General features: G+C 35.3%; 1 protein-coding gene across 4 annotated transcripts in view; it reads left to right on the plus strand.

Moving 5' to 3' along the window:
* The window catches only part of ADAD1 (adenosine deaminase domain containing 1), a 118,416-nt gene that overhangs the window by 16,042 nt on the left and 77,542 nt on the right, over positions 1-24,832 (plus strand). For all 4 annotated transcript variants that reach the window (XM_057502597.1, XM_057502598.1, XM_057502596.1 and 1 more), the window contains 6 exons: positions 2,833-2,958; positions 4,533-4,656; positions 6,324-6,494; positions 8,040-8,266; positions 20,387-20,624; positions 24,407-24,539. In XM_057502597.1, the coding sequence (XP_057358580.1) occupies positions 2,833-2,958; positions 4,533-4,656; positions 6,324-6,494; positions 8,040-8,266; positions 20,387-20,624; positions 24,407-24,539 (1,019 nt within the window). The remainder of the gene's footprint in view (positions 1-2,832; positions 2,959-4,532; positions 4,657-6,323; positions 6,495-8,039; positions 8,267-20,386; positions 20,625-24,406; positions 24,540-24,832) is intronic.

The raw sequence follows: 24,832 nt of genomic DNA on the forward strand, positions 1-24,832 counted from the left end.
TACCAGTTGTTAAAGAGACTGTCATTTCCCCATTGTATATCCATGGCTCCTTTATCATATACTAATTCACCATATATGCTTAGGTTTATATCTAGGCTCTCTAGTCTGTTCTATTGGTGTATGGGTCTGTTCTTGTGCCAGTACCAAATTGTCTTGATTACTGTTGCTTTGTAGTAGAGCTTGAAGTCAGGGAGTGTAATCCCCCCCCAGATTTTTTCTTCCTTCTCAGGATTGCTTTGACTGTTCAGGGTCTTTTGTGGTTCCATATGAATTTTACAACTATTTTCTCTAGTTTGCTGTTGGTATTTTGATAGCAATTGCATTGAATCTGTAGATTCCTTTAGGTAGGATTGCCATTTTGACAATATTAATTCTTCCTATTCATGAGCATGGGATGTGTTTTCATTTATTGATATCTTCTTTAATTTCTCTCATGAGTGTCCTATAGTTTTCAGTGTATAGGTCCTTCACTTCCTTGGTTAGGTTTATTCCTAGGTATTTTATTCTTTTTGATACAGTTGTGAATGGAATTGTTTTCCTGATTTCTCTTTCTGCTAGTTCAGCATTAGTGTATAGGAATGCAACAGATTTCTGTGTATTAATTTTGTATCCCACAACTTTGCTGAATTCAGAAATTAGATCTAGTAGTTTTGGAGTAGATTCATTAGGGTTTTTTTTATGTACAGTATAATGTCATCTGCAAACAGTGACAGTTTAACTTCTTCTTTACCAATGTGTATGCTTTTTATTTCTTTGTGTCATCTGATTGCTGTGGTGAGGACCTCCAGAACTATGTTGAATAAAAGTGGAGAGAGTGGACATCCTTGTCTTGTTCCCGATCTTAAAGGAAAGGTTTTCAGCTTCTTGCTGTTAAGTATGATGTTGGCTGTGGGTTTGTCATATGTGGCCTTTATTATGTTGAGGTACTTGCCCTCTGTACGCATTTTGTTGAGAGTTTTTATCATGAATGGATGTTGAGTTTTGTTGAATGCTTTTTCAGCATCTATGGAATTGATCATGTGGTTTTTGTCCTTCCTTTTGTTGATGTGGTGGATGATGTTGATGGATTTTCTAATATTGTACCATCCTTGCATCCCTGGAATAAATCCTACTCAATCATTATGGATGATCTTTTTGATGTGTTTTTGAATTTGGTTTGTTAATATTTTGTTGAGTATTTTTGCATCTATGTTCATCATGGTTATTGGTCTGTAATTTTTGTTTTTTGTGGTGTCTTTACCTGGTTTTGGTATTGGGTGATGTTGGCGTCAGAGAATGAGTTTGGAAGTATTTTCATCTCTTCCACTTTTTGGAAAACTTTAAGGAGGATGGATATTAGGTCTTCACTAAATATTTGATAAAATTCAGCAGTGAAGCCATCTGGTACAGGCATTTTGTTCTTAGGTAGTTTTTTGATTACCAGTTCAATTTTGTTGCTAGTAATTGGTCTGTTCAGATTTTCTGTTTCTTTCTGGGTCAGCCTTGGAAGGTTGCATTTTTCTAGAAAGTTCTCCATTTCTTCTAGGTTATCCAGTTTGTTACCATATTATTTTTCATAGTATTCTCTAATAATTATTTGTATTTCTGTGATATCTGTAGTGGTTTTTCCTTTCTAATTTTTTATTCTGTTTATGTGTGTAGACTCTTTTTTTCTTAATAAGTCTGGCTATGGGTTTATCTGTTTTGTTTATTTTCTCAAAGAACCAGCTCCTGCTTTCATTGATTCTTTCTATTGTTTTATTCTTCTTGATTTTATTTATTTCTGCTCTAATATTTATTATGCCCCTCCTACTGACTTTGGGCCTCATTTCTTCTTTTTCTAGTTTTGTTAATTGTGAGTTTAGACTGTTCATATGGGATTGTTCTTCTTTCCTCAGGTAGGCCTGTATTGCAGTATACTTCCCTCTTAGCATGGCCTTTGCTGCATCCCATAGATTTTGCGGTGTTGAATTATTATTGTCATTTGTCTCCATATATTGTTTGATCTCTGTTTTTATTTGATCCATTAGTTATTTAGGAGCATGTTGTTAAGCCTCCATGTGTTTTGGGGCTTTTTCGTTTTCTTTGAGTAATTTATTTCTAGTTTCATACCTTTGTGGTCTAAGAAGCTGGTTGGTACAATTTCAATCTTTTTGAATTTACCCAGGCTCTTTTTGTGGCCTAGTACAACCTCTCATTCTTTAGAACAATGGTTCTTCACTAAGGTGTCATGAAGCAAGAGCCCTACCCCAGAATCTCAAGCTCTGTCAAGTTTAAAAAAATAAATCCATGGACAGCTTTTGGTGTATATTCTTGTTTATAATTGTCTATGGCAACCCTGGTTACTCAAAACTATATCCCCTTTTAAAGTTTGGGACTATTTTAGCACCAACATAGAACTACATCAAGTGTCTATGTGCTTAGTACTTTGCAGTGGATCTCATTAGAGCAAATACTAAGGAGTATATTTGGGTTGTCATAGTGATTGGGGAAGGAAGACTGGTGGTGTTTGGTGAGATGTTGGCTGTCTGGAAATGTGAGATGATCTTATATAAGAAAGGATTGTCTTATGGCCTATGTGACTTTTGAATGTATCATCAAATATAAATCAGTAACCCTCTAATATGTAATACTAAGACACTTTTTTACAAGAAGTTATCCAAAAAGCTCAATAGCTCATATTCTTTCAAAATCAAATTCTTCAAAATCTCAATTATGACAGAAATTATAAATTTACTTGTATATTTATAAATTTTAGCTCATCTGATTGTAAAGTTATAATAGGAATGATAGAGGCCTCTGGGAGAAAGCAGAGTTCTTAGAAGTTATATTGTGTTTAATCTTGTTTTCTAGAAAGGAGACATATTCAGTATGCGAAGATTTCCCAGATTGTTAAAGAAATATTCAACCAACTAATTTCTAGTCATTCAGAGTACCTGAAGTGTAGCAATTCATTGGCTGCTTTTGTAATTCAAAGAGGTAAGTCCAAATCTTTGAGATGTGTTGGTTTGTAGAAAAACTTAAATATCTTAATGATCTGAGTTATATACAGTATTATTTTAATTAAGTATCTTTGTCCCTGTTGACAATGGTGGTGCATTGATTTGAAGTGGCCTTTTCTAGAAAGTGCAGATCATCAAACACAAGATTCTCAAAGGTAGAGATAAAGTATACTGACCAGAAAAACTGCAGAATGGTTAAGTGCCTGACATTTTAAACAGCTCTGTTAGATCCATTACCAACCTGAAATTACTCCTTACTATACCATTGAGAAGATCTCTATAAAAATTAACATATTTTCTTCATTTTCAAGTAAGAGGAGATAACTTCTGTTTTTTCTTGTGGGTTTTATGATGTGATTCCAATTTCATTTTATATTTACCCTTTAATATTCTAGGTTGATCATTAATTGTTTGAATTTTTATTTATCTATGAATAAGATACTATAGATGATATAGAAACTATTTGAGATTTGGTCCCTATTCTTAGGTTTTATGATTTGGGTGGGATAGAAGGTATATATGCACTGTTGAAAGGCTAGCTGATAAGAGATAAAAATTGTTTTCTATAATCCAAAAATGCATTAGAATTCATAGAGAACTGATAGGGTCAAAATCTTCGGGAACAAGTGAGACTTCAGCTGAAACTTTAAAGGATAACAAGGTTTTCATAAATAGAGGAAAGGAAGTTATTAGTGGAGAAAGACAAGAGGGAAGAAAGCAGCATTAAGAAAACTTTATGTGACGATGAGAAATTTATTGCTAGTGCAGAACAGTATATATATACTGAACTTAGACAAAATAGTTAGTTTGATGTTACCAGATTATGGAGTGGCTTAAAAGGCAGTCAAAAATTGGATTTAATGAGAAGATAAGCTGTGAAATATTTTTTAAACTTTAGGTAGTTGCAAATGTGAAATTGAACATTGTTTTCAGTGAGTAAAAGAGCAATGAGCTAGTGACTAAGCTATTGAAAAGCTTCGTAGGACATAAAGAGGAAAAAGAATTGTGTATCTTCTGAGCATAGAGTTTCAAGGAAATCTCAGATGGAGTACAGCAAAAAGTAAATGGAGCAAAACTACTGGAAAAAGCATAAAGTGCTTGTTTCTTCAAAAAAGTTTCAGTAGAACAGAGAAAGAAACTCCAATTTGGTTTGTAGAGAGTTTGAGTGGATTAAGAAAATTAGAGACATTTTGTATACATAATTTGTTTTAGAAGTAGAATGGTAAATGAAGTTTCTTAGCAAGCCAAATAAATCTAGATGTGTAAGAAATAACATAGATATTAAAAAACCGAGGGCATTTGGTGGTTCTTCTAATTGTGGTAACAATTTAGATGAAGTACAAAACATCTGCCTTTTTAATTGAGATATTCAAGTGTTTTTAAAATTTTGTTTCTTAGAAGACTATCAAACTCTTATTTGAAATTGTGGAGTTTTTCCATATTTTGTTCAATGTATTTTACTGACTTTAAAATGGTAAGATAGAGATGGAGGTTGAACCTGGGGGGTGGGGTGGTCTAAATAACCTGCTGCTGTTAACTTCTTGTTTTCAGCTGGACAACTTGAAGTTGTAGCTCTAGGCACAGGTGAATACAATTACAGCCAGTGCATTAAGCCAAATGGAAGAGTGTTGCATGATACTCATGCTGTTGTTACAGCAAGAAGGTCTCTCCTTAGGTAAGGTACAGATTTAATGCCATCAAATATTAATGCTCTCAGCCTAAAGTAACCACGTATGTAATGTCTGTATTTACAAATAGAGTTATACTGATCATCGAGTCAAGGATCTGACTGTCTCTTACTTCTTTAAGCCATTTGGTTATTTCCATGTCACTTTGGAAAGATTATAGTAATTGGTGTCCAGTTTGTGGATTGTAGTGGTTTCTGTTACCAAATCCTTATGAACTCAGTTTGAAGATTCCAGCAACATTAAAAAAAATATTCCATCATTATTATTGATTAAAGCAACTGGAGAGTATAACTTTAGAACTGGGTCAAGTAGGCTTTGTAATATTTCATCCCTGAATTAGTCACACTTATCCAAAGACAGCACCAGAAACCGATGGGTTTCCATCAGTAGTCTGTGTGAAGTTTACCATGGAGCAGAGTGTAGATAAGGTATTTTTTAGGTTGGAAAATCTTAAAAAGAGAGAGAGACTGTGGTGAACATGCCTAATTTCTTTTTCCAAACTTACCAGTCACTCTGCTCCTTACAAGAGGAGTGAATAGCAGGTAAGAGAGAGAAGACAGGAATGTTACTCTTTGGAAGTCCTCTCATATGAAAACATGAAAAGTGGGAAATAAGTGTTACCTCACGCAACATCCACCAGCTATTGGTTCTCTTAAGTCAATGATCTCACTTTTTATAGGACTACTTTCAATGGAAATGTTCAGTGACTCACAAGTGAGAATAGCATGCAACTCTCCAATCATTGTATCTAATGATCAGCATATCCACTTAGCATTCTACTGTTCTTATTTAACCTATGCACCCTTACTTTCTGTTGGTGTTTTCTTTGCTGCAATATTTTAAAACCCACTTAGATGTATTATTTTATCTGGAAAGCTTAAGTATATATCTCTAATAATTAGGAAAGAATCCTGTAATCTTAAAAGGAAAGTTTTGGGGGAGGTCAATGAAGGTAATGCAACTCATTGTCCTCCCACCCTTCTTGGTGCTCATTGAATTACTTCACCACCTTAAAGCTACTACTTTTATATTTATTTCTTCCCATGCTTGGCACTGTTATACACTGGTGTTGATTTGTTTATTATGTATTTCTGTTTATAGGATTAAAATCATATTTCTTAATAAGCAGAATAGTATTTGTCCCCTGATTTCATTAGTTGTAGTCTTTCATGAGATTTTCTTCACTTATTAATACAACATTTTGTCTTCATTTTATTGTTCCTATTTCCTTGTGTGTGTGTGTTTTTGTTTTTGTCTTCTAAACCACTAAGCAGTGGGAACCATGATTGTCTGTTTTGGCAGGGAAGGAGAAATAGAAGTAAGGCAGGGAACTGACACTTCAGTTAGGCTAGGACAAAGAAGGGAGGGATCAGTAGAGAAGTGGGTCTCCTGCAGGAATGATGGTTGAGGTTTCAAATGTGAAATGACAGTGGAGTTGTAGTCAAGAAATGGTGCTTTTTAAGGACAGTTACAGGTAGACTGCTCCAATTGAGGACTTCTCATGGGACTTAATTTTTCATTCAGTAAATTTAGGATTATTTTAGGAGTTTTTATTAATATCAAACTTTGGACATACAGAGATACTGTTCATGACATTTGAATATGAAAATTTATTTAAAATTTTTCTAACAAAGTTTTCACCCATTTATTTTAGGTACTTTTATAGACAACTTCTGCTCTTCTACAGCAAAAATCCTGCTATGATGGAAAAATCAATATTTTGCACAGAGCCAGCTTCTGATCTACTCACTCTCAAACAGAGTATCAACATTTACTTCTATATGAACCAGTTGCCTAAAGGCTCAGCCCAGATTAAGTCACAGTTGTAAGTGTTATGGAAGTTGTTTTTTGAAAGCAGCTAGGATGGCCAATATCATATATAATGAATCCCTACAAAGATAGAATACATATATTCATGTTTATCCATATTATCCCTCCAGTCTTGAAATGGTGTTATAGACTGCAAGAGGTCACAAATTCTCTCTCACTGTTCCACCCAATCTGATCTATTACTATTACTTAAATACTCCATGTACTTTCTTTTCTATGCTGTTGAATCTCTTCTTTCTAGTTTTAAGACTTCACAAACTTTAGAAAAGTATAGATTTATGCACTCTTCACATGTGAATACAGGAGTTAAGGAATGCAGTTTGTTTTCTGGTCAATCTATGGCCAAAACTTAATTGCCCTGATGAATGTGTAGGATCAGTTAGCATGAAATTTTAAAATGCAGACAAGCACAAAGAAGACAATAAAATTCACTTCAGATCCACCATCTAGAGATAACCATGGTTAATATTTTTTAGGCATACTTTGTTAGAGATGAATTTTGAATACAAATTGTTGGTTTTCTTTTCTAATTCCCTCATTTTGTAGTTTCTAAAAATTGTCACTTAGAAAGAAAATAAACTATGGTAGGGACAAAGATTCTGTTTTCCTTTGATTTTAAGGGATGTAAAGAATAGCAATGAGACAGGGACCATGGGCTTAGACAGAGCAGGGTGAGGGCCTCTGGAAAAAACAAAGTAAAATAATCCATTGTGGGATTTGCTTTGGCCTGCTGCAGGGCCCAGTTTATTTTTCTCACTTTACCCAGGTGCTGCTTTTCTTCCTCCAGCCCTAGTCAAGTGATTTGCCACCTGGGCAATTTAACAAGCAAGCCCAAAACAAACAGGAAGGATTCCATCTTGAAAATAAGATAGCATTTAAAAACCCAGTTTGTTAAAAAGTAACTTTCATAACATACTCTTTAACAAACAGACAATAACTCAGCCCACCTTGGGAGCAAAGCAGGCAGTCTTCAGTGATATGCTGCCAGACCAGGAAGCTGCTATCCTGGGAGGAAATCAGAGCAGTAAATTTCTTGTAAAATAACCAGAAAGGCTAATAAGAAACTTAATGTCTCTTCAAACATAAACATTTTGGGACCACTTAGCAGGTGTGCATCCCTAGCCCTTTGTCTCTCACCCGCCTATAAAACCCCTAGACAATGTACCATCCCCCACCCCCCTCCCCCACTCTCTTGTTCCCTCCTGGTCTGAGCCAGGAGCTCTGTCCTCTCACTTTATCTTTAAATAAAAGCCTCTGCCTTGCTCTCCTACCTTGAGTGTTTGCAAAGTTCATTCTTCAACTCCAGAAACAAGAACCCCGGGATCAAAAATAGTATGAAATTTATCTTTTAAAAACTTTCTGCTTGGTGTTAGCCTTGTGGAACCAAGTTGCTCCATCCTACCTTGCTTTAGGTTCATATCTGTTTATGTTGCTGGAATTAGGTATACACCAGCAAGTTAAATGTGTTTGAAAACAACATGTAGATTTAGTTTTGTCAACTTTGTTTTTAAAATGAAGAAACTTTATTTTCTTTCTCTAGGCGTCTTAATCCACATTCTGTATCTGCATTTGAAGCCAATGAAGAACTGAGTCTTCATGTGGCTGTTGAGGGCAAAATTTATCTGACTGTCTACTGTCCTGCAGATGTTGATAGAGTAAGCAGTATGTCCTCAAGTGACAAACTGACAAGATGGGAAGTACTTGGTCTACAGGGAGCATTGCTGAGTCACTTCATACAGCCAGTTTATATCAGCAATATACTTGTTGGTAAGTAGAATTTCAGGACTGCCTGGCCTCTTTCATATAATGAATAACACTATTTTATTTATCAGTATGAAGTCAGATTTTGCATACATGAAGCTTTATTTAAAAAACATATCCAGTGTTTGATTAAGCTTTTCACTTCATAGTACTTATAAACACACTTAGTATAATATGACTTTGTCATTTTTTCAGGAGGCCAAGAATTATATTTTCAGTTAGTCAGTAAGATGTGTTCTGTCTTGAACTTTTATTTTTGTTTGTGCAGTATTTTTTACTCTTTATTTTAGAAGAAGCTGTCTGGTTGAACTTGTCAAATCTTAAAGTTTATATTTAGTTATCCCTGAAATAAGAAAAATACTAAATGCCCATTTCTCTACCCTTTTTCCTTTTTCCTACATTTGTTTATGATCTGGATCCTTTTGATTTGTCAAATGAGGTAGTAACTAGAACACAAATAATGTAAAATTATCAATTTACTTTTTCTTACATAACAATGTATTATATATTTTAATGGTATTCCAGACATTAGCTCACTGGCAAAAAATTTGGGAGCTCATCTTTATAGTTTTCATAAATCCTTAGGTGTTTCAAAGCATTAGTTACCCTTGTGAAACAATTTAAATACGACCATTACTGGGCTCTTCCTTGATTAGCATTTATTTTTTGGTAATGACTGTACATACAAGCTTCTATATCCTCATATAGGTAATACTTCTGTCTTTAGGTGATGATATTTCTGTTATTATTTTCTTTTTTTGAGGGCAGAGTTCTGTATATATTATACCCATTTCTACAGGAATTTCTTTTATAAGTAAAATCTTTTTCAGTTTCTTATGGTACAGGGTATTGTATTTTCTTGCCGTTTTTGTTTGGCCTTAATAAATTGTAAAAAGTAAAATACTTACTTATTTTTCTATTTTTTTAATAATAATAGTGCTATTTTTTTTTGTGTGTAGGAAATACATGTTTCACAATTCAAAAGTTTCAAAAGGGTATTCAGTGAAAATTCTCCTTCCCATCCTAGTACATCTGTTTTACCTCTTGGCATCCGTTGTTATTGGTATCTTGTTTTCCTTTCCAAAGATAGTTTACATTTATAGAAGTACAGTTGACCCTTGAAATGTTATAGAGATTAGTGACAATCTGAAAAAAATATTTTCTTTAGCTTACTTTACTGTAAGAATACAGTATATAATATATAATGTATAAAATATGTATTAATTGCTGTTCATGTTATCAGTAAGGCTTCTTATCAACAGTAGGTTATTAAGTTTTTGGGAATCAGAAGTTATACATGGGTTTTCAACTGTGTGGGAGGTCAACTGTAAATGCATACCTTCTCTTTTTGTGTTTTACATGAATCAGATCATACAGTTCATAACTTTTCTACATCTTTCTTTTTAATTTAACAATGTATCTTGGAAATTTTAATGTGTGAGTATATAAAGATTCCTCATTGTTCATGGCTCCCTGTATGGTATTCCTTTGTATAAATGTACCAATTTAACCAGCTGTAGTTTGGTGGAATTTTAGATGAATAATATTTGTTATTCACACATGTAAAAGTATTAAAGATGAATTCTAAAAGTAGAATTGCAAGTCAATGATATATGCATTTTCAATTTTGAAATACATTACCAAGTTAACCTCCAAATCACATTCCCACTAGAAATATATGAGAGCCACCTATTTAGTCCCACCTTCAAAAGTGGTTATTTCTAATTCTACTTTTTCCAAATGCTGTATTTATTTTTTAAATGCTGTATTTCTCAGATTTAATTTGATTTCTAAAGTTCTTTACTGTGTTTTCTTTTAGCCAATTCAGGTACTCTCTCAGCACTTTAAACTTTTCTCAGTATCCATTAGGATAAGTTCTTTTTGTTCTTGGTGACTGTCTATAAAGTGTCTAAGAAATGTTTATATTTTATCTATATAGTTTTCTTTGATTTTTGTGAAGAAAGATATTTTAAAATTAGTATAACTCCATACTAGATTTAGTTTCTTTAAAGAATGAATTTGGATTCTTTTAAAATGATTTAGTATTTAGTTAGTGGATTGGGACAAGAACTTAAAAATTAGATTTCATCACCTTGTCATCTTGCACTTAGATGAGGAACACCTGGTAGCAATCAAAACACTATTAAAGCTTAGTTAAATTTCTTCTGCTCTCTTTCTTGGCATCTTTGTGGGACACATCTAAAGCTAATTAACTGGTGTTATGTCTGTATAACCTGAATGCTTTTAGTGTGTTTAAGCTAATTGTAAAAAATTCAGATTTCTGGGTCTCATAAGACCTCCACTGTATGTCTTGGGTGGGTTGGGGGAGGGTATGAGTTTTGAGGCCCAGGAATACACATTTGAAAAAAGTACCACAAGGTGATTCTGATACAGATGATGTGACAGGTTCACCTTGAGAAATATTCATGTAAAGTGTCTGTACACTGGAAGAGTGTGATTTGGGCTGCTAAGAGAATCTTAGGAGTTCATTGAGCTTCATTAACCATTTAGTTCAGCTTCTCACTTAATATAGAAACTCTTTTTATGCCATTCCTTATAAAGGATCATCTAACCCTAAGGTAATTAGTATATCAGTTACAAATGGAGAGAATATTATATTTCAAGACTGCATTTTTCAAAAAGTTTATAGAAACAAACTCTGTGTTGTAGATGTTGTCCAAAGTTCATTTTGTCATTTTATGTTGGTAGTTTTTTATTTAGAAAAAAGTCTTAAGCTTGCATTGCAAAAAGCATTTGCTATTATGTGAATAGAAAATGATATCCAAAGCAATCTGGAAAAAACTCAGATATTAAAAAAATAGCTGGATTTATATTAGTTTTCAAGATTTTTAAGGTACATTTGGCAAATTTGATATCCTATTAGGATAAGGTAATCTCTCTAAATACTTGAATGTCCAGAGTTATTTCCATCCAGGAGTCCTTTTCATATGCCAATCTGAGTTGCATAGTTGGATGTAGAGAATACCCATCACTAATTCCCTCCTCCTGGGCTATTTTAAACATAGTTTATGGACTTTTAAGAAACTTTTCTTAACCTTAGGATTTCTGTTATCCATTCTTTTACTTTTCTTTCTTCTTCTTTTCTTTATTTTACAAGAGCAATATGAGGTTCAGAATGTTAATAAAATACTTGCCCCATTGCATGTCAATAGGGCCCAGGCTCAAACCCAGTTTTCCTGACTTGTCAGGCTGCTGCATTTTTTTTTTTTGATTTTTGAAAAGTATTTATTTACATACAGTGGAAATATGCACTCTTTTTGGTGCATAGCACTGTAAGTTTTAACAAACTTACAGTGTGAGTTACAGTGTGAGGCTGCTGCTTTTTGTATTAAATTGAGCTTGGGCAGCTTTGTCTAAGCACAGCCAGTGGCTAGAGTTGGCCTGCTGGGTCTACTGGTCTTGACACTCCAGAAGGGTTTGTCACTTTTGCCTTGGTCTTTTTTGTGCTAGGAGGTCAGTAAACATTTGCTTTCAGTCAACACTTTTTATTTTTGGAAGTGCTTTTACTTTTCTACGTAATACTAATTCTGCTGTTTGAACACTAAAAATAAATCTTATCTATTCTTTATTCTCATTGTACTTTAGGTTTACCTGGGAAGCTTCTAAAATAATACTGGAATGGCATTGGTACTAATGTCCCAGTCCCTAGTAATTCTAATGTGCATCCAAGATTGATAATTACTGCTCTCTGATACCTAATCATTTTTTTTATTTTGGTGTCATTAATATAAAATCATATGAGCAACATTGTGGTTACTAGATTCCCCCCATTATCAAGTCCCCACATACCCCATTACAGTCACTGTCCATCATTGTAGCAAGATGCTATGGAGTCACTACTTGTCTTCTCTGTGCTGTACTGTCTTCCCTGTGGCCCCCCTCTGACATTGTGTGTGCTAATCATAATGCCCCTGAATACCCTTATCCCTCCCTTCCCACCCATCCTCCCCAGTCCCTTTCCCTTTGGTAACTGTTAGTCCATTCTTGGGTTCTGTGAGTGCTGCTATTCTGTTCCTTCAGTTTTTGCTTTGTTCTTATGCTCCCCAGATGAGTGAAATCATTTGGTACTTGTCTTTCTCCACCTGGCTTATTTCACTGAGCATAATACCCTCTAGCTCCATCCAAGTTGTTGCAAATGGTAGGATTTGTTTTCTTATGTGCCGGAGTCCAGCTCCAGCAGGGGTGGGGGAGGTGAAGCCCAAAAGGATGAGACGGAGTCGGTGCATGGAGAGACAGGACACAGAGTCAGATGGAGGTGGTCTCTCGACAAAGTGCCAATGACAACTTTATTTATACCATTTTGCACAAAGATATGATTATTTTTTATTGTTCTAATGATTAATTAGTATAGGCAGTTGGTTAATAAGTATAGGCAAGCTTTTTTCTTTCTTCTCCTTTCTAATCTATTCATGGTTGGTCAAGCGTTAGACAGGTGGTTGTTTTTCTGTTCCTTGACCGAAACTTTTCCTATCAACATGTACTCTATTGTGTTTTACGTTTCTATGCAACGCAGTTTCTAAGTAGTGCATGTGACCGTAGGAGCGTGCAGTATGTAGCAGCGACTGTGAAGTCTGTCAGCTCAGGGTGAAATACAGGTCACCTAGTGCCACAGTTAGCTAGGATTCTTTCCCACAAAAACATTCCTAGAGGCTTTAAGAAATTTATAATCAATCTAAAATCATAAACTCATATCTTCACCTTATATCCTTTTATAGGGCACAGTAGGCAGCAAACTAAATTTCCCCTTCTTATCTTTCTCTTTCTTCTGTGTGGATACCAAAATCTCCCTGACATATGCTACACAGGTCTCTATGACTCCACTACTGCAGGGACTAAACAAGTTCTTACATGGTGAACAATGCAAGGACTTTCATATCATAGAAACTGTTTCTGTTTTAACTACAAACCTTAAACTATAAACAATCACGACAAATATAATGTATGATTATTCATTTGATTTTTATACTTTATATGTGAATCTAATAAAATATTAATGTAGTAGGTAAATGCAAGATATAGATAGAAAGCATGATTGAGAACTGTAAGAAGGCAGGTGTAGATGATCAGGTTTGTGCCTACAGACCAGGTCTTAATCCAAGCTGAACAAGGGCAACAAAACATCCACAGGTGTAGAAGATTTCTCTCAAAACTGGGGGGGTGAGGTTTTAAGCCTCACCTCTGTTGGCCCCCTTTTTCTCACCTGATGGCCCCCCTGCGACTGTGCCTGTCTTAGGTTTTTCCTCCCTTGAGGAATCTTACCTGTCTCTGGCTAACCAGCCACCTTCCGGGGCCATACAGGGACATGTAAAGCTGGCAAGTGAGAGAGAAGTAATGTTCTTTGAAAATGTTAGTTTTTTACTTCTTTGCAGATTTATACTCTGTGACTTACAGGTCCAGCACTTGTCTTGAGGTATTTTTACTTCCTGGAAAATTATGGTATTTGGTAATTTCACATATAAGGCACAAACTCTAGTAAATGGCTGTAATTAGGAAAGAAGAAAAACAAACTATAGAAGTAGTAGAGGGAAGAAAACACGAAATGATTAAATAAGTGTCAACAGGGTTATTCCATTCAACATTCTCTCATAACTCTATTTCTAGAAAACTTTCCATCACTAGTTTCACTAACTAGCATTGTAAACAAGGGGGACATTCTCAGTGGAAATGGGGTGGTCAGTGTTTGACTAACTAACAGCAGGTTTTGGTACATTATGCCAAGATCGCCATTTGGCCCCTGCATGTTCCATTTTTCAGGAGCACGGTCCTGAAAAACTTCTGGGAACTTTATGTTCTCATCTTTTCCACACTGCTCAGCAAAGGTTAGTTTAGCCCTTGGAAATGATGCAAGCAAAGACAAAGCCAATAGTATAATGGAGAATAACAAAATCAAGGTGGGTAATAGAGGGAGCCAGCTGCGAAGGCCCCTGCCTTGTGGGGGTCTTCTTCCAGCCTGAGCTTCGCTACACAGCTTGAGTAGCATGGCTCCCAGCATTTATGGCTGAATAATATTCCATCGTGTATATGTACCACATCTTTATCCATTCATCTATTGATGTACACTTAGGCTGCTTCCATTTCTTGGCTATTGTGAATAGTGCTGCGATAAACATAGGGGTGCATATGTCTTTTTCAGACTGGGTCCCTGCATTCTTAGGGTAAGTTAGTAGGAATGGAATTCCTGGATCAAATGGTATTTCTATTTTTCATTTTTTGAGAAACCTCCATAGTGCTTTCCACAATGGTTGAACTAATTTACATTTCTTCCAGCACTGTAGGACGGTTCCCCTATCTCCACAACCTCGCCAACATTTGTTGTTGTTTGTCTTTTCTGTGTTGGCCATCCTAACTGGTGTGAGGTAATATCTCATTGTGGTTTTAATTTGCATTTCTCTGATGATTAGCAAGGTGGAGCATCTTTCATGTGCCTGTTGGCCATCTGAAATTCTTCTTTGGAGAAGTCTGTTCAGATCCTGTGCCCATTTTTTAATTGGATTATTTGCTTTTTGTTTATTGAGTTGCATGAGCTCTTCGTATATTTTGGATGTTAACCCCTTACCGGATATGTCATTTATGAATATATTATCCCATACTGTAGGATGCCTTTTTGTTCTATTGATGGTGTCTTCTGCTGTACAGAAGCTTTTCAGCTCGATATAGTCCCACTTGTTCATTTTTGCTTTTGTTTCCCTTGCCTGGGGAGATATGTTCATGAAGAAGTCACTCATGTTTATGTCCAAGAGATTTTTGCCTATGTTTTTTCTAAGAGTTTTATGGTTTTGTGACTTACATTCAGGTCTTTGATCCATTTCGAATTTATGTTTGTGTATGGGGTTAGACAGTGATCCAGTTTCATTCTCTTACATGTAGCTGTCCAGTTTTGCCAGCATCATCTGTTGAAGAGACTGTCATTTCCCCATTGTATGTCCATGGCTCCTTTACTGAATATTAATTGACCACATATGTTTGGGTTAATGTCTGGAGTCTCTAATCTGTTCCACTGGTCTGTGGCTCTGTTCTTGTGCCAGTAACAAACTGTCTTGATTACTGTGTCTTTGTAGTAGAGTTTGAAGTTGGGGAGAGATCCTCCCCCACTTTATTCTTCCTTCTCAGGATTGCTTTGGCTATTCGGGGTCTTTGGTGTTTCCATATGAATTTTTGAACTATTTGTTCCAGTTCGTTGAAGAATGTTGCTGGTAATTTGATAGGGATTGCATCAAATCTGTATATTGCTTTGGGCAGGATGGCCGTTTTGATGATATTAATTCTTCCTAGCCAAGAGCATGGGATGAGTTTCCATTTGGTAGTGTCCTCTTTAATTTCTCTTAAGAGTGTCTTATAGTTTTCAGGGTATAGGTCTTTCACTTCCTTGGTTAGGTTTATTCCTAGGTATTTTATTCGTTTTGATGCAATTGTGAATGGAGTTGTTTTCCTGATTTCTCTTTCTATTGGTTCATCGTTAGTGTATAGGAAAGCCACAGATTTCTGTGTGTTAATTTTGTATCCTGCAACTTTGCTGTATTCCGATATCAGTTCTAGTAGTTTTGGAGTGTACTCTTTAGGGTTTTTTATGTACAATATCATGTCATCTGCAAGTAGTGACAGTTTAACTTCTTCTTTACCAATCTGGATTCCTTTTATTTCTTTGTTTTGTCTGATTGCCATGGCTGGGACCTCCAGTACTATGTTAAATAACAGTGGGGAGAGTGGGCATCCCTGTTTTGTTCCCGATCTCAGAGGAAAAGCTTTCAGCTTCTTGCTGTTCAGTATGATGTTAGCTGTGGGTTTATGATATATGGCCTTTATTATGTTGAGGTGCTTGCCCTGTATACCCATTTTGTTGAGAGTTTTTATCATGAATGGATGTTGAATTTTGTTGAATGCTTTTTTGGCATCTATGGAGATGATCATGTGGTTTTTGTCCTTCTTTTTGTTGATGTGGTGAATGATGTTGATGGATATTCAAATATTGTACCATCCTTGCATCCCTGGGATGAATCCCACTTGGTCATGGTGTATGATCCTTTTGATGTATTTTTGAATTCGTTTTGCTAATATTTTGTTGAGTATTTTTGCATCTATGTTCATCAGGGATATTGGTCTGTAGTTTTCTTTTTTGATGGGGTCTTTGCCTGGTTTTGGTATTAGGGTGATGTTGGCTTCATAGAGTGAGTTTGGGAGTATTCCCTCCTCTTCTATTTTTTGGAAAACTTCAAGGAGAATGGGTATTATATCTTCTCTGTATGTCTGATAAAATTCCGAGGTAAATCCATCTGGCCCAGGGGTTTTGTTCTTGGGTAGTTTTTTGATTACTGCGTCAATTTCTTTGCTGGTAATTGGTTTGTTTAGATTTTGTGTTTCTTCCTTGGTCAGTCTTGGAAGGTTGTATTTTTCTAGAAAGTTGTCCATTTCTTCTAGGTTTTCCAGTTTGTTAGCATATACATTTTCATAGTAGTCTCTAATAATTCTTTGTATTTCTGTGGGGTCCGTCGTGATGTTTCCTTTCTCATTTCTGATTCTGTTGATGTGTGTTGATTCTCTTTTTCTCTTAATAAGTCTGGGTAGACTTATCTATTTTGTTTATTTTCTCAAAGAACCAGCTCTTGGTTTCATTGATCTATTTTCTGTTGTTTTATTCTTCTCAATTTTATTTATTTGTTCTCTGATCTTTATTGTGTCCCTCCTTCTGCTGACTTTAGGCCTCATTTGTTCTTCTTTTTCCCATTTTGATAATTGTGATGTTAGACTATTCATTTGGGTTTGTTCTTCCTTCTTTAAATATAGCTGGATAGCTATAGACTTTCCTCTTAAGACTGCTTTCGCTGCATCACACAGAAGTTGGGGCTTTGTGTTGTTGTTGTCGTTTGTTTCCGTATATTGCTGGATCTCTATTTTAATTTGGTTGTTGAACCATTGATTATTTAGGGGCATGTTGTTAAGCCTCCATGTATTTGTGGGCCTTTTTGCTTTCTTTGTACAATTCAGTTCTAGTTTTATACGTTTGTGGTCTGAAAAGTTGGTTGGTAGAATTTCAATCTTTTTGAATTTACTGAGGCTCTTTTTGTGGCCTAGAATGTTCCATGTACACTTGAGAAGAATGTGTATCCTTGCTTTTGGATGTAGAGTTCTATAGAGGTCTATTAGGCCCATCTGTTCTAGTGTGTTGTTCAGTGCCTCTGTGTCCTTACTTATTTTCTGTCTGGTGGATCTGACCCTTGGAGTGAATGGTGTGTTGATGTCTCCTAAAATGAATGCATTGCATTCTATTCCTCCTTTAGTTCTGTTAGTATTTGTTTCATATATTCTGGTGCTCCTGTGTTGGGTGCATATATATATTTATAATGATTATATTCTCCTGTGTGACTGAGCCCTTTATCATTATATAATGACCTTCTTTATCTCTTGTTACTTTCTTTGTTTTGAAGTCTATTTTGTCTGATACTAGTACTGCAACCCCTGCTTTTTTCTCCCTGTTGTTTGCATGAAATATCTTTTTCCTTCCCTTGACTTTTAGTCTGTGCATGTCTTTGGGTTTGAGGTGAGTTTCTTGTAAGCAGCATATAGATGAGTCTTGTTTTTTTATCCATTCAGTGACTCTATGCCTTTTGTTTGGTGCATTCAGTCCATTTACATTTAGGGTGATTATCAATAGGTATGTACTTATTGCCACTGCAGGCTTTAGATTCATGGTTACCAAAGGTTCAATGTTAATTTCTTTACTATCTAAGAGTCCAACTTAACTCACTTAGTATGCTCTTGCAAACACAATCTAAAGTTTCTTTTCATGTTTTCCTCCTTTTTCTTCTTCCTCCATTCTTTATATATTAGGTATTATATTGTGTACTTTTTGTCTATCCCTTGATTGACTTTGGGGATAGTTAATTTAATTTTGCAATTGCTTAGTAGTTAGCTGTTCTTGTTTCTTTACTGTGGTTTTATTACCTCTGGTGACAGCTATTCAACCTTAGGAACACTTCCATGTATAGTAGTCCCTCCAAAATAGACTGTAGAGATGGTTTGTGGGAGGTAAACACTCTCAGCTTTTGCTTATCTGGAAACTGTTTAATCCCTCCTTCAAATTTAAATGATAATCTTACTGGATAAATAATCTTGGTTCCAGGCCCTTCTGCTTCATGGCATTAAATACATCATGCCACTCCCTTCTGGCCTCTAAGGTTTCTGCTGAAAAGTCTGATGTTAGCCTGATGGGCTTTCCTTTGTATGTGATCTTATTTCTCTCTCTGGCTACTTTTAACAGTCTGTCCTTATCCTTGATCTTTCCCATTTTAATTACTATGTGTCTTGGTGTTGTCTTCCTTGGGTCCCTTGTGTAGGGGGATCTGTGCATCTCCATGGCCTGAGAGACTATCTCCTTCCCCATATTGGGGAAGTTTTCAGCAACTACCTCCTGAAAGACACTTTCTATCCCTTTCTCTCTCTTCTTCTTCTTCTGGTATCCCTATAATGCAAATATTGTTCTGCTTGGATTGGTCACAGAGTTCTCTCAATATTCTTTCATTTTTAGAGATCCTTTTTTCTCTCCATGCCTCAGCTTCTTTGTATTCCTCTTCTCTAGTTTCTATTTCATTTATCGTCTCCTCCACTGTATCCAACCTGCTTTTAATACCCTCCATCATGCTCTTCAATGATTGGATCTCCGACCTGAATTCATTCCTGAGTTCTTGGATGTCTTTCTGTACCTCCATTAGCATGTTGATGATTTTTATTTTGAACTCCCTTTCAGGAAGAGTCACAAGGTCCATATCATTTAAATCTTTCATGGGAATTGTATTAATAATTTTACTCTGGACCCAATTTCTTTGGCATTTCATATTTGTGTATGGTGCCCTCTAGTGTCCAGAAGCTCAATTCTGGAGCTGTTCAGCCCCTGAAGCAATGTCGGGGGTTGCAGGGGAATGATGGTATTGGTGCCTGTGGGGAGGAAAGAGCTATTCCCCACTTCCTGGCTGTTGTGCCTGTCTCCACTGCCTGAACCAGTGGGCCGAGCACACAGGTATGAGCTTTTGTCCCAGAGCAGCTGGATGTGGATCCGTACTTTCCACACGTGGCCAGAATCCCAGTCTCCCCAGGAACTCCACCTGTCCCAGCTTTCCAACCCCGTAATCAGAAGAGTATGATGAAAGCACCATGAAATGTAGTTTTGTGCTCTCAGCACCGATCTCCAGAGCTAGGTATTCAGCAGTCCCAAGCCTTCCACTCCCTCCCTGCTCCATTTCTCTACCTCCTGCCAGTGAGCTGGGGTGGGGGAAGGGCTCCGGTCCCGCTGAGCCACAGCTTTGGTACATTACTCCGTTCGGTGTGGTCTGCTCATTTCTGCAGGTTTATGCAGTCTGGTGCCGTCCTCTTTCCTGTTGCTCTCTCAGGATTAGTTGCGCCAACTATATTTTCTAATTGTATCCAGTTTTAGGAGGAAGCCTCTGTCTCTACTCTCACGCCACCATCTTTAATCCTCTAGACTTACTACTTTTAAGTGGGAATGATGTTTCCCTAACTTCCATTTGAAATCTGATGTAACCCATTCCTTTATATTGCTGGCACTGTATCTTTTTGAGCTCTCTTCCTCAACAATTATTTGAACTGAGAACTTTGAGCTTTTGGTGGTTGTCTCAATATTAACCAGGAAAGGTCATTCTTTAAATTACTCTGTATTGTGAAACTGGAACATTGTGATATTGGAATAGTTGTAACTTGTGGCCCTTAGATGTGGAAAAATAACTTACTTTCACCAGCTATTTCTCAGCCACATTTATCTGCTGTTTGATGTGCTGGTTTCTTGCTGTCCTCTGAGAAATCAAGACAAAATGAGCCAGTACCAATTTCTTTCTTGGTCAGTTTTTATTCACTGGAACGTCAATTCACTACATTCTGTAGAAGATTCATTTTTGAATGGAAGTTCTTCTGTTTTTACCTTGTCCTAGTTCTGGTAAGGAATATAGAAGTAGCTGCAAAAAGAGTAGAAGTAGGAAAGGTTGCAAGATAAAGGACAAAAAATTGGACTTCAGACTATTTCCAATTATTTTTTTCTATTCTTTCCTTTTTGAGTATAGTCTTTTGACTTTGGTCTTCTGTTTTGTTTTTACTTTCTAGGTGATGGGAATTGCAGTGATACTAGAGGATTAGAAATAGCCGTAAAGCACCGTGTTGGTGATGCCCTAACTTCAAAACTTCCAATGTATTACTTGGTCAACAAACCTCATATTAGTTTAGTACCTTCTGCATATCCACTTCAAACAAACTTGGAATATAAATCTCTGAGTCTGAATTGGGCACAAGGGGACATTTCTTTGGAGATTGTGGATGGTCTAAGTGGAACGATCACTGAAAGGTTAGCATTACTAATTTCTTTAAAAATCACATATTAGTTAAGCAAAAGAACACATTTTAATATAATTTTTTTATTCTAACTTTTTTGGATACAATTTTTTGAATTCTGAACAATAATGATAATAATTGATTGAGTGTGACTATGTTGCAGCATTGTACTAATTAAAAAAATATTTTTTTTTTAATGAGAGGACAGGCCTAAAGTTACATAGCGCTAGAGCCAGCTTTCAAAATCAGTCTACAGAACCTGTGTTTTTCCAGGTGTCACATCATAACCATTACCACTGGAATCATATAATGTATTTGTTTTAAAAATTCACTTTCTTCCACTGAATCTGAGCTTCTGGATTTAAGGCTCAGGGAATCTGTATTTTTGATATGTTCTTCCAAATATTACTTAGGTACACTTTAATGTGAGAACTATTGTACTATGTTATGCTGCCTTCTTATGATAACCCTGTAGATTAGGTGATATTTTTATTTGACAGATAAAGAAACTGAAATTTAAGCTAGGTTAACTGTGTTGCTTAAAATCACCCAAATAGTAAGTGACACAGCTGGGATTCTGATCTGGAAACTTTGCTTACAGAGGTCTTGTTCTTAACCAGAATGTACATGACCGTTAGATGTTTCTTTGTAATATCCTGACACTGTCAAGGAAAACGAAAACCTTTCTTGTAGTGTGAACATACATTTTTAATGAGGTAATGAATAAAGTTAAAAATTTAAATGCCCAAATTTGCTTTCTTAGTGCAAAACAGATCTAAATTAAGACCACATACAAATGTTTCTTGTATGAACTCAGTCAAGCATATTATTTCAACTAGAGTGAATTATGCTATTTATGCTTTGAATAAGCATAAAGAAGTATATCAATTTTAATAACAGACTACACACATACAAACAAAACAGGTCTTCTATGAAAGCCATTAAAAAGCTATTGACTTAAGACATGTAAAACAGCATAACATAAAAATGTAAAATAAGCGTAATTCATTTATTATGGCTAAATGCTTGCCAGCTGATTACACAAAGCAGGTGATCTAAATATTACACAGGTATAATTCAGACCCCAAAAGGCAAAGGACACTGTAGCAATATAAATTGTAATTCACAAGAAAGACAAAACAGTTGTATCTGTGCAATAAATAACATAGTATTAACATTCATAAAGCAGCAATTATAGAAGAGGAAAAATAGAAACACATTTCTGGTTGAGACAATAATTCTCTTTCACATCACAGATCAAGTAGACATAAGAATATAACAGTTTTCAATAACAAGGTAGATTTTATTAACTTATGTGAAACTCTATAGCATAAAAATAAAAAGTACACCTACTTTTCAAAAACTTACAGAACATGAACAAAAATTAACTATATTAGGCCACAAAGAAAAATCTCAATTCTAAAAAATAGAATCAATGTAGACAGTGTTCTCTGTGATGCAATAAATCTATGAATAACAAAATTAAAATATTAAAAACTCCTTTGCTGGGGGAAAAGAGTTCCCTAACTTTGTCTCAAAGAGGAAATATAAAATGAAACTGCAGAATATTTAGAAAACAAGAATCCCGGAAGCATTCCATATCAGAACTTGTAGGATATATTGCTAAAGCAAAACTGAATGGAAAAGCTGATATTTTAAATTCTTATGTCAACAAATAACAGAATAAAGAAATTAATAAAGCTGGAAATATAAATTTAAAGAGCACAGAAAGACTTATAAGTAATAAGCTGATTCTGATTTAAAAATCACTAATTCATTAAATAAATGCTAAAGGAGTAATTACTCAGAAAATTAAAAGAATCGTAAGAAGCTTCTTTGCTCAACCATGCAAATGTATCTGAAAACCTGGGTGAAACACATACATTTCTTGGAAAAAACATTTCTAAAATTTGTACAGAAGTGGGAAAAATCTAAAAAGGTTATTTTCATGAGAAAGTTATCAAGAAGGTTCCCTAACTCTTCCCCAAAGAAAGCACCATTCTGAATTGCTTCAAAGGAATTTTTTTAACCTTTAAATAGCAGAAATTTCCCGTGTTATTGAAAAAGATGGAAAACATCCAACTACTTTAATGAAGGAAGTGTATCACTTATACTTAAACGTGATAGAAGACTGCTGAAAGTTACAGACCCAGCTCACTTTTATATCCAAGAAAAATTGCTAAATAAAAAGTTAGGAAGCAGAATCTAGCAGTATACTGAAAAAATAATGTTTTATACAGTAATACCAATTGACTTTGTTTTTTCTAGAAATTTAAGGGCAGTAGCATAACAGAAATAATACCAGATAAGACACTCTTATTAATATAATTTTTCATATTAATTGATCTAGGGAAAAACAGCATATATCCTCCATAAATTCTAGGAAGACATACAATACAACTCTACAACTATTCTAGATAAAAATACTCAACAAAAAAAGAATTGATATTTTTGTTAAGATTAAAATGTATCTTTATTCATCCAAAAATATTATCATCACTGATGATGAAATCTCAGAGGCATTTCCACTAACATCAGAACAAGATATGATTGTTTACTGTTATTGCAATTATTTAATATTTTAATGCATTTGAACAAGAGAAAGACTTGAGAGATATAAAACACTGAAAAAGGTTAAATTACCACTTTTTTATATGGCATCAGTTTATACCAAAAAAGCCCAAGAGAATCATCTGAAAAACTGTCACAACAAAAGGAACAGTGGTGGAATATTAATATGTAGAGATCAATTGATTTCATAATTACTGCTGCATATAAACTACCTTAAAACTTAAACCAACAACCATTATATTACTGCTCACAGCTCTTAGCTGAGCTGGATTTGGTTGGGCAACCCTATGCATCTGGGGTCAGCTGTAGGTCTGCTTGGCTAATCTCAGAGGGCCGGCTTGGCTCTGGTCCAGGTGCTCTCTCGCCTTCTTATATACTAGTCCCAGTGGCCCACACAGTGCAGGTTGGGGGCCCAAGAGAGAAAGGACACAAAGTCTCCTGAAGCTGAGGTTCAGAACTGGCACATCACCTATTCTGTTTGCCAAAACAAGTAAAAAAAGCTAGCCCAAATTCAATACGAGGGGAAATCAAACCACAGTTCTTGATAGGAGAATCTTAAAAGTCACATTGCATGGACACAGGGAGAAATGAAGGATTTTTATGTTATGAGAACAACTAATGAGAAGGTACAATGCAGAGAAAGAGTTACAATAGCCAAGCAGTTGATGACCTGTGGACCCACTTTTATTAGGAATGAAAAAATATCTCTCTACTAGGGCATACATATATATAGAAGGTCATGAGGTGGGTGTGTATATTTTGCTTTTTTAGTCAAAATATTTACAATGAAATGTATTTTTTTTTAATTACAATTTCATGAGGTTTAATTTTGATATATGTATGTACCTATGTAACCATCACCCCAGTCAAAATGCAGGACATTGTCGTCATTCCAAAAAATATTTCTGTGACCTCTTCCAGTCAACAGTAGAACCTCAGTTTTGATTTGGATCACTATAACTTAATTCTGCTTCAAACAATAGAAAGGTTCCAAATATCCATCTCCTGCTTTAACTTTTAATGCAACATTATAACACACTAATTTCATAAAAGAAGCTAGCTTCAGAAAGTATTCAGAATGATTTTTATGTAAAAATATTTCACTGTATGCATTTCACATAATTGAGATATGATTATAGTTTATATGTTGATTTTAATCCCTACAATTGACAACATAAATCCTTGAGCAATAATGAGTGAATGTTTCATTCCTTTCTGCTTTAGTTCCCCATTTAAAAGTGGTGTGTCAATGGCGAGTCGGCTTTGTAAGGCTGCAATGTTAAATCGATTTATTCTGCTTGCCACAGAAGCTAAAAAAGACAACTTACTTAAAGCTAGTACATACCATGCAGCTAAGGTAAGTCATTAAAAGAATGAAGTTAACCATAGAAACAAAACTTAAGACAACAATAATGTGGTAATTTTATGATGGTGATACATAGGAAAAGTTGGTTGAACAGTTCCTAAAATATAAGATAAATGGTAATAAAATTTCTTCTTTATATGGTATTAGCTGTGCTTACTATAGAAGTTTTAAGTATTCTAAAATAATACATTAAGATAGCCATATAAATTAATTTTCCTATCTTAAAGTTGCGAAACAGCTTTAATTTCAGCATGTGATTTGGGTGTGAATAATGCATGTGGTGT

The sequence above is a fragment of the Manis pentadactyla genome, chromosome 5, assembly GCF_030020395.1.
Source record: "Manis pentadactyla isolate mManPen7 chromosome 5, mManPen7.hap1, whole genome shotgun sequence".
In the NCBI taxonomy this organism is placed as follows: domain Eukaryota; kingdom Metazoa; phylum Chordata; class Mammalia; order Pholidota; family Manidae; genus Manis; species Manis pentadactyla.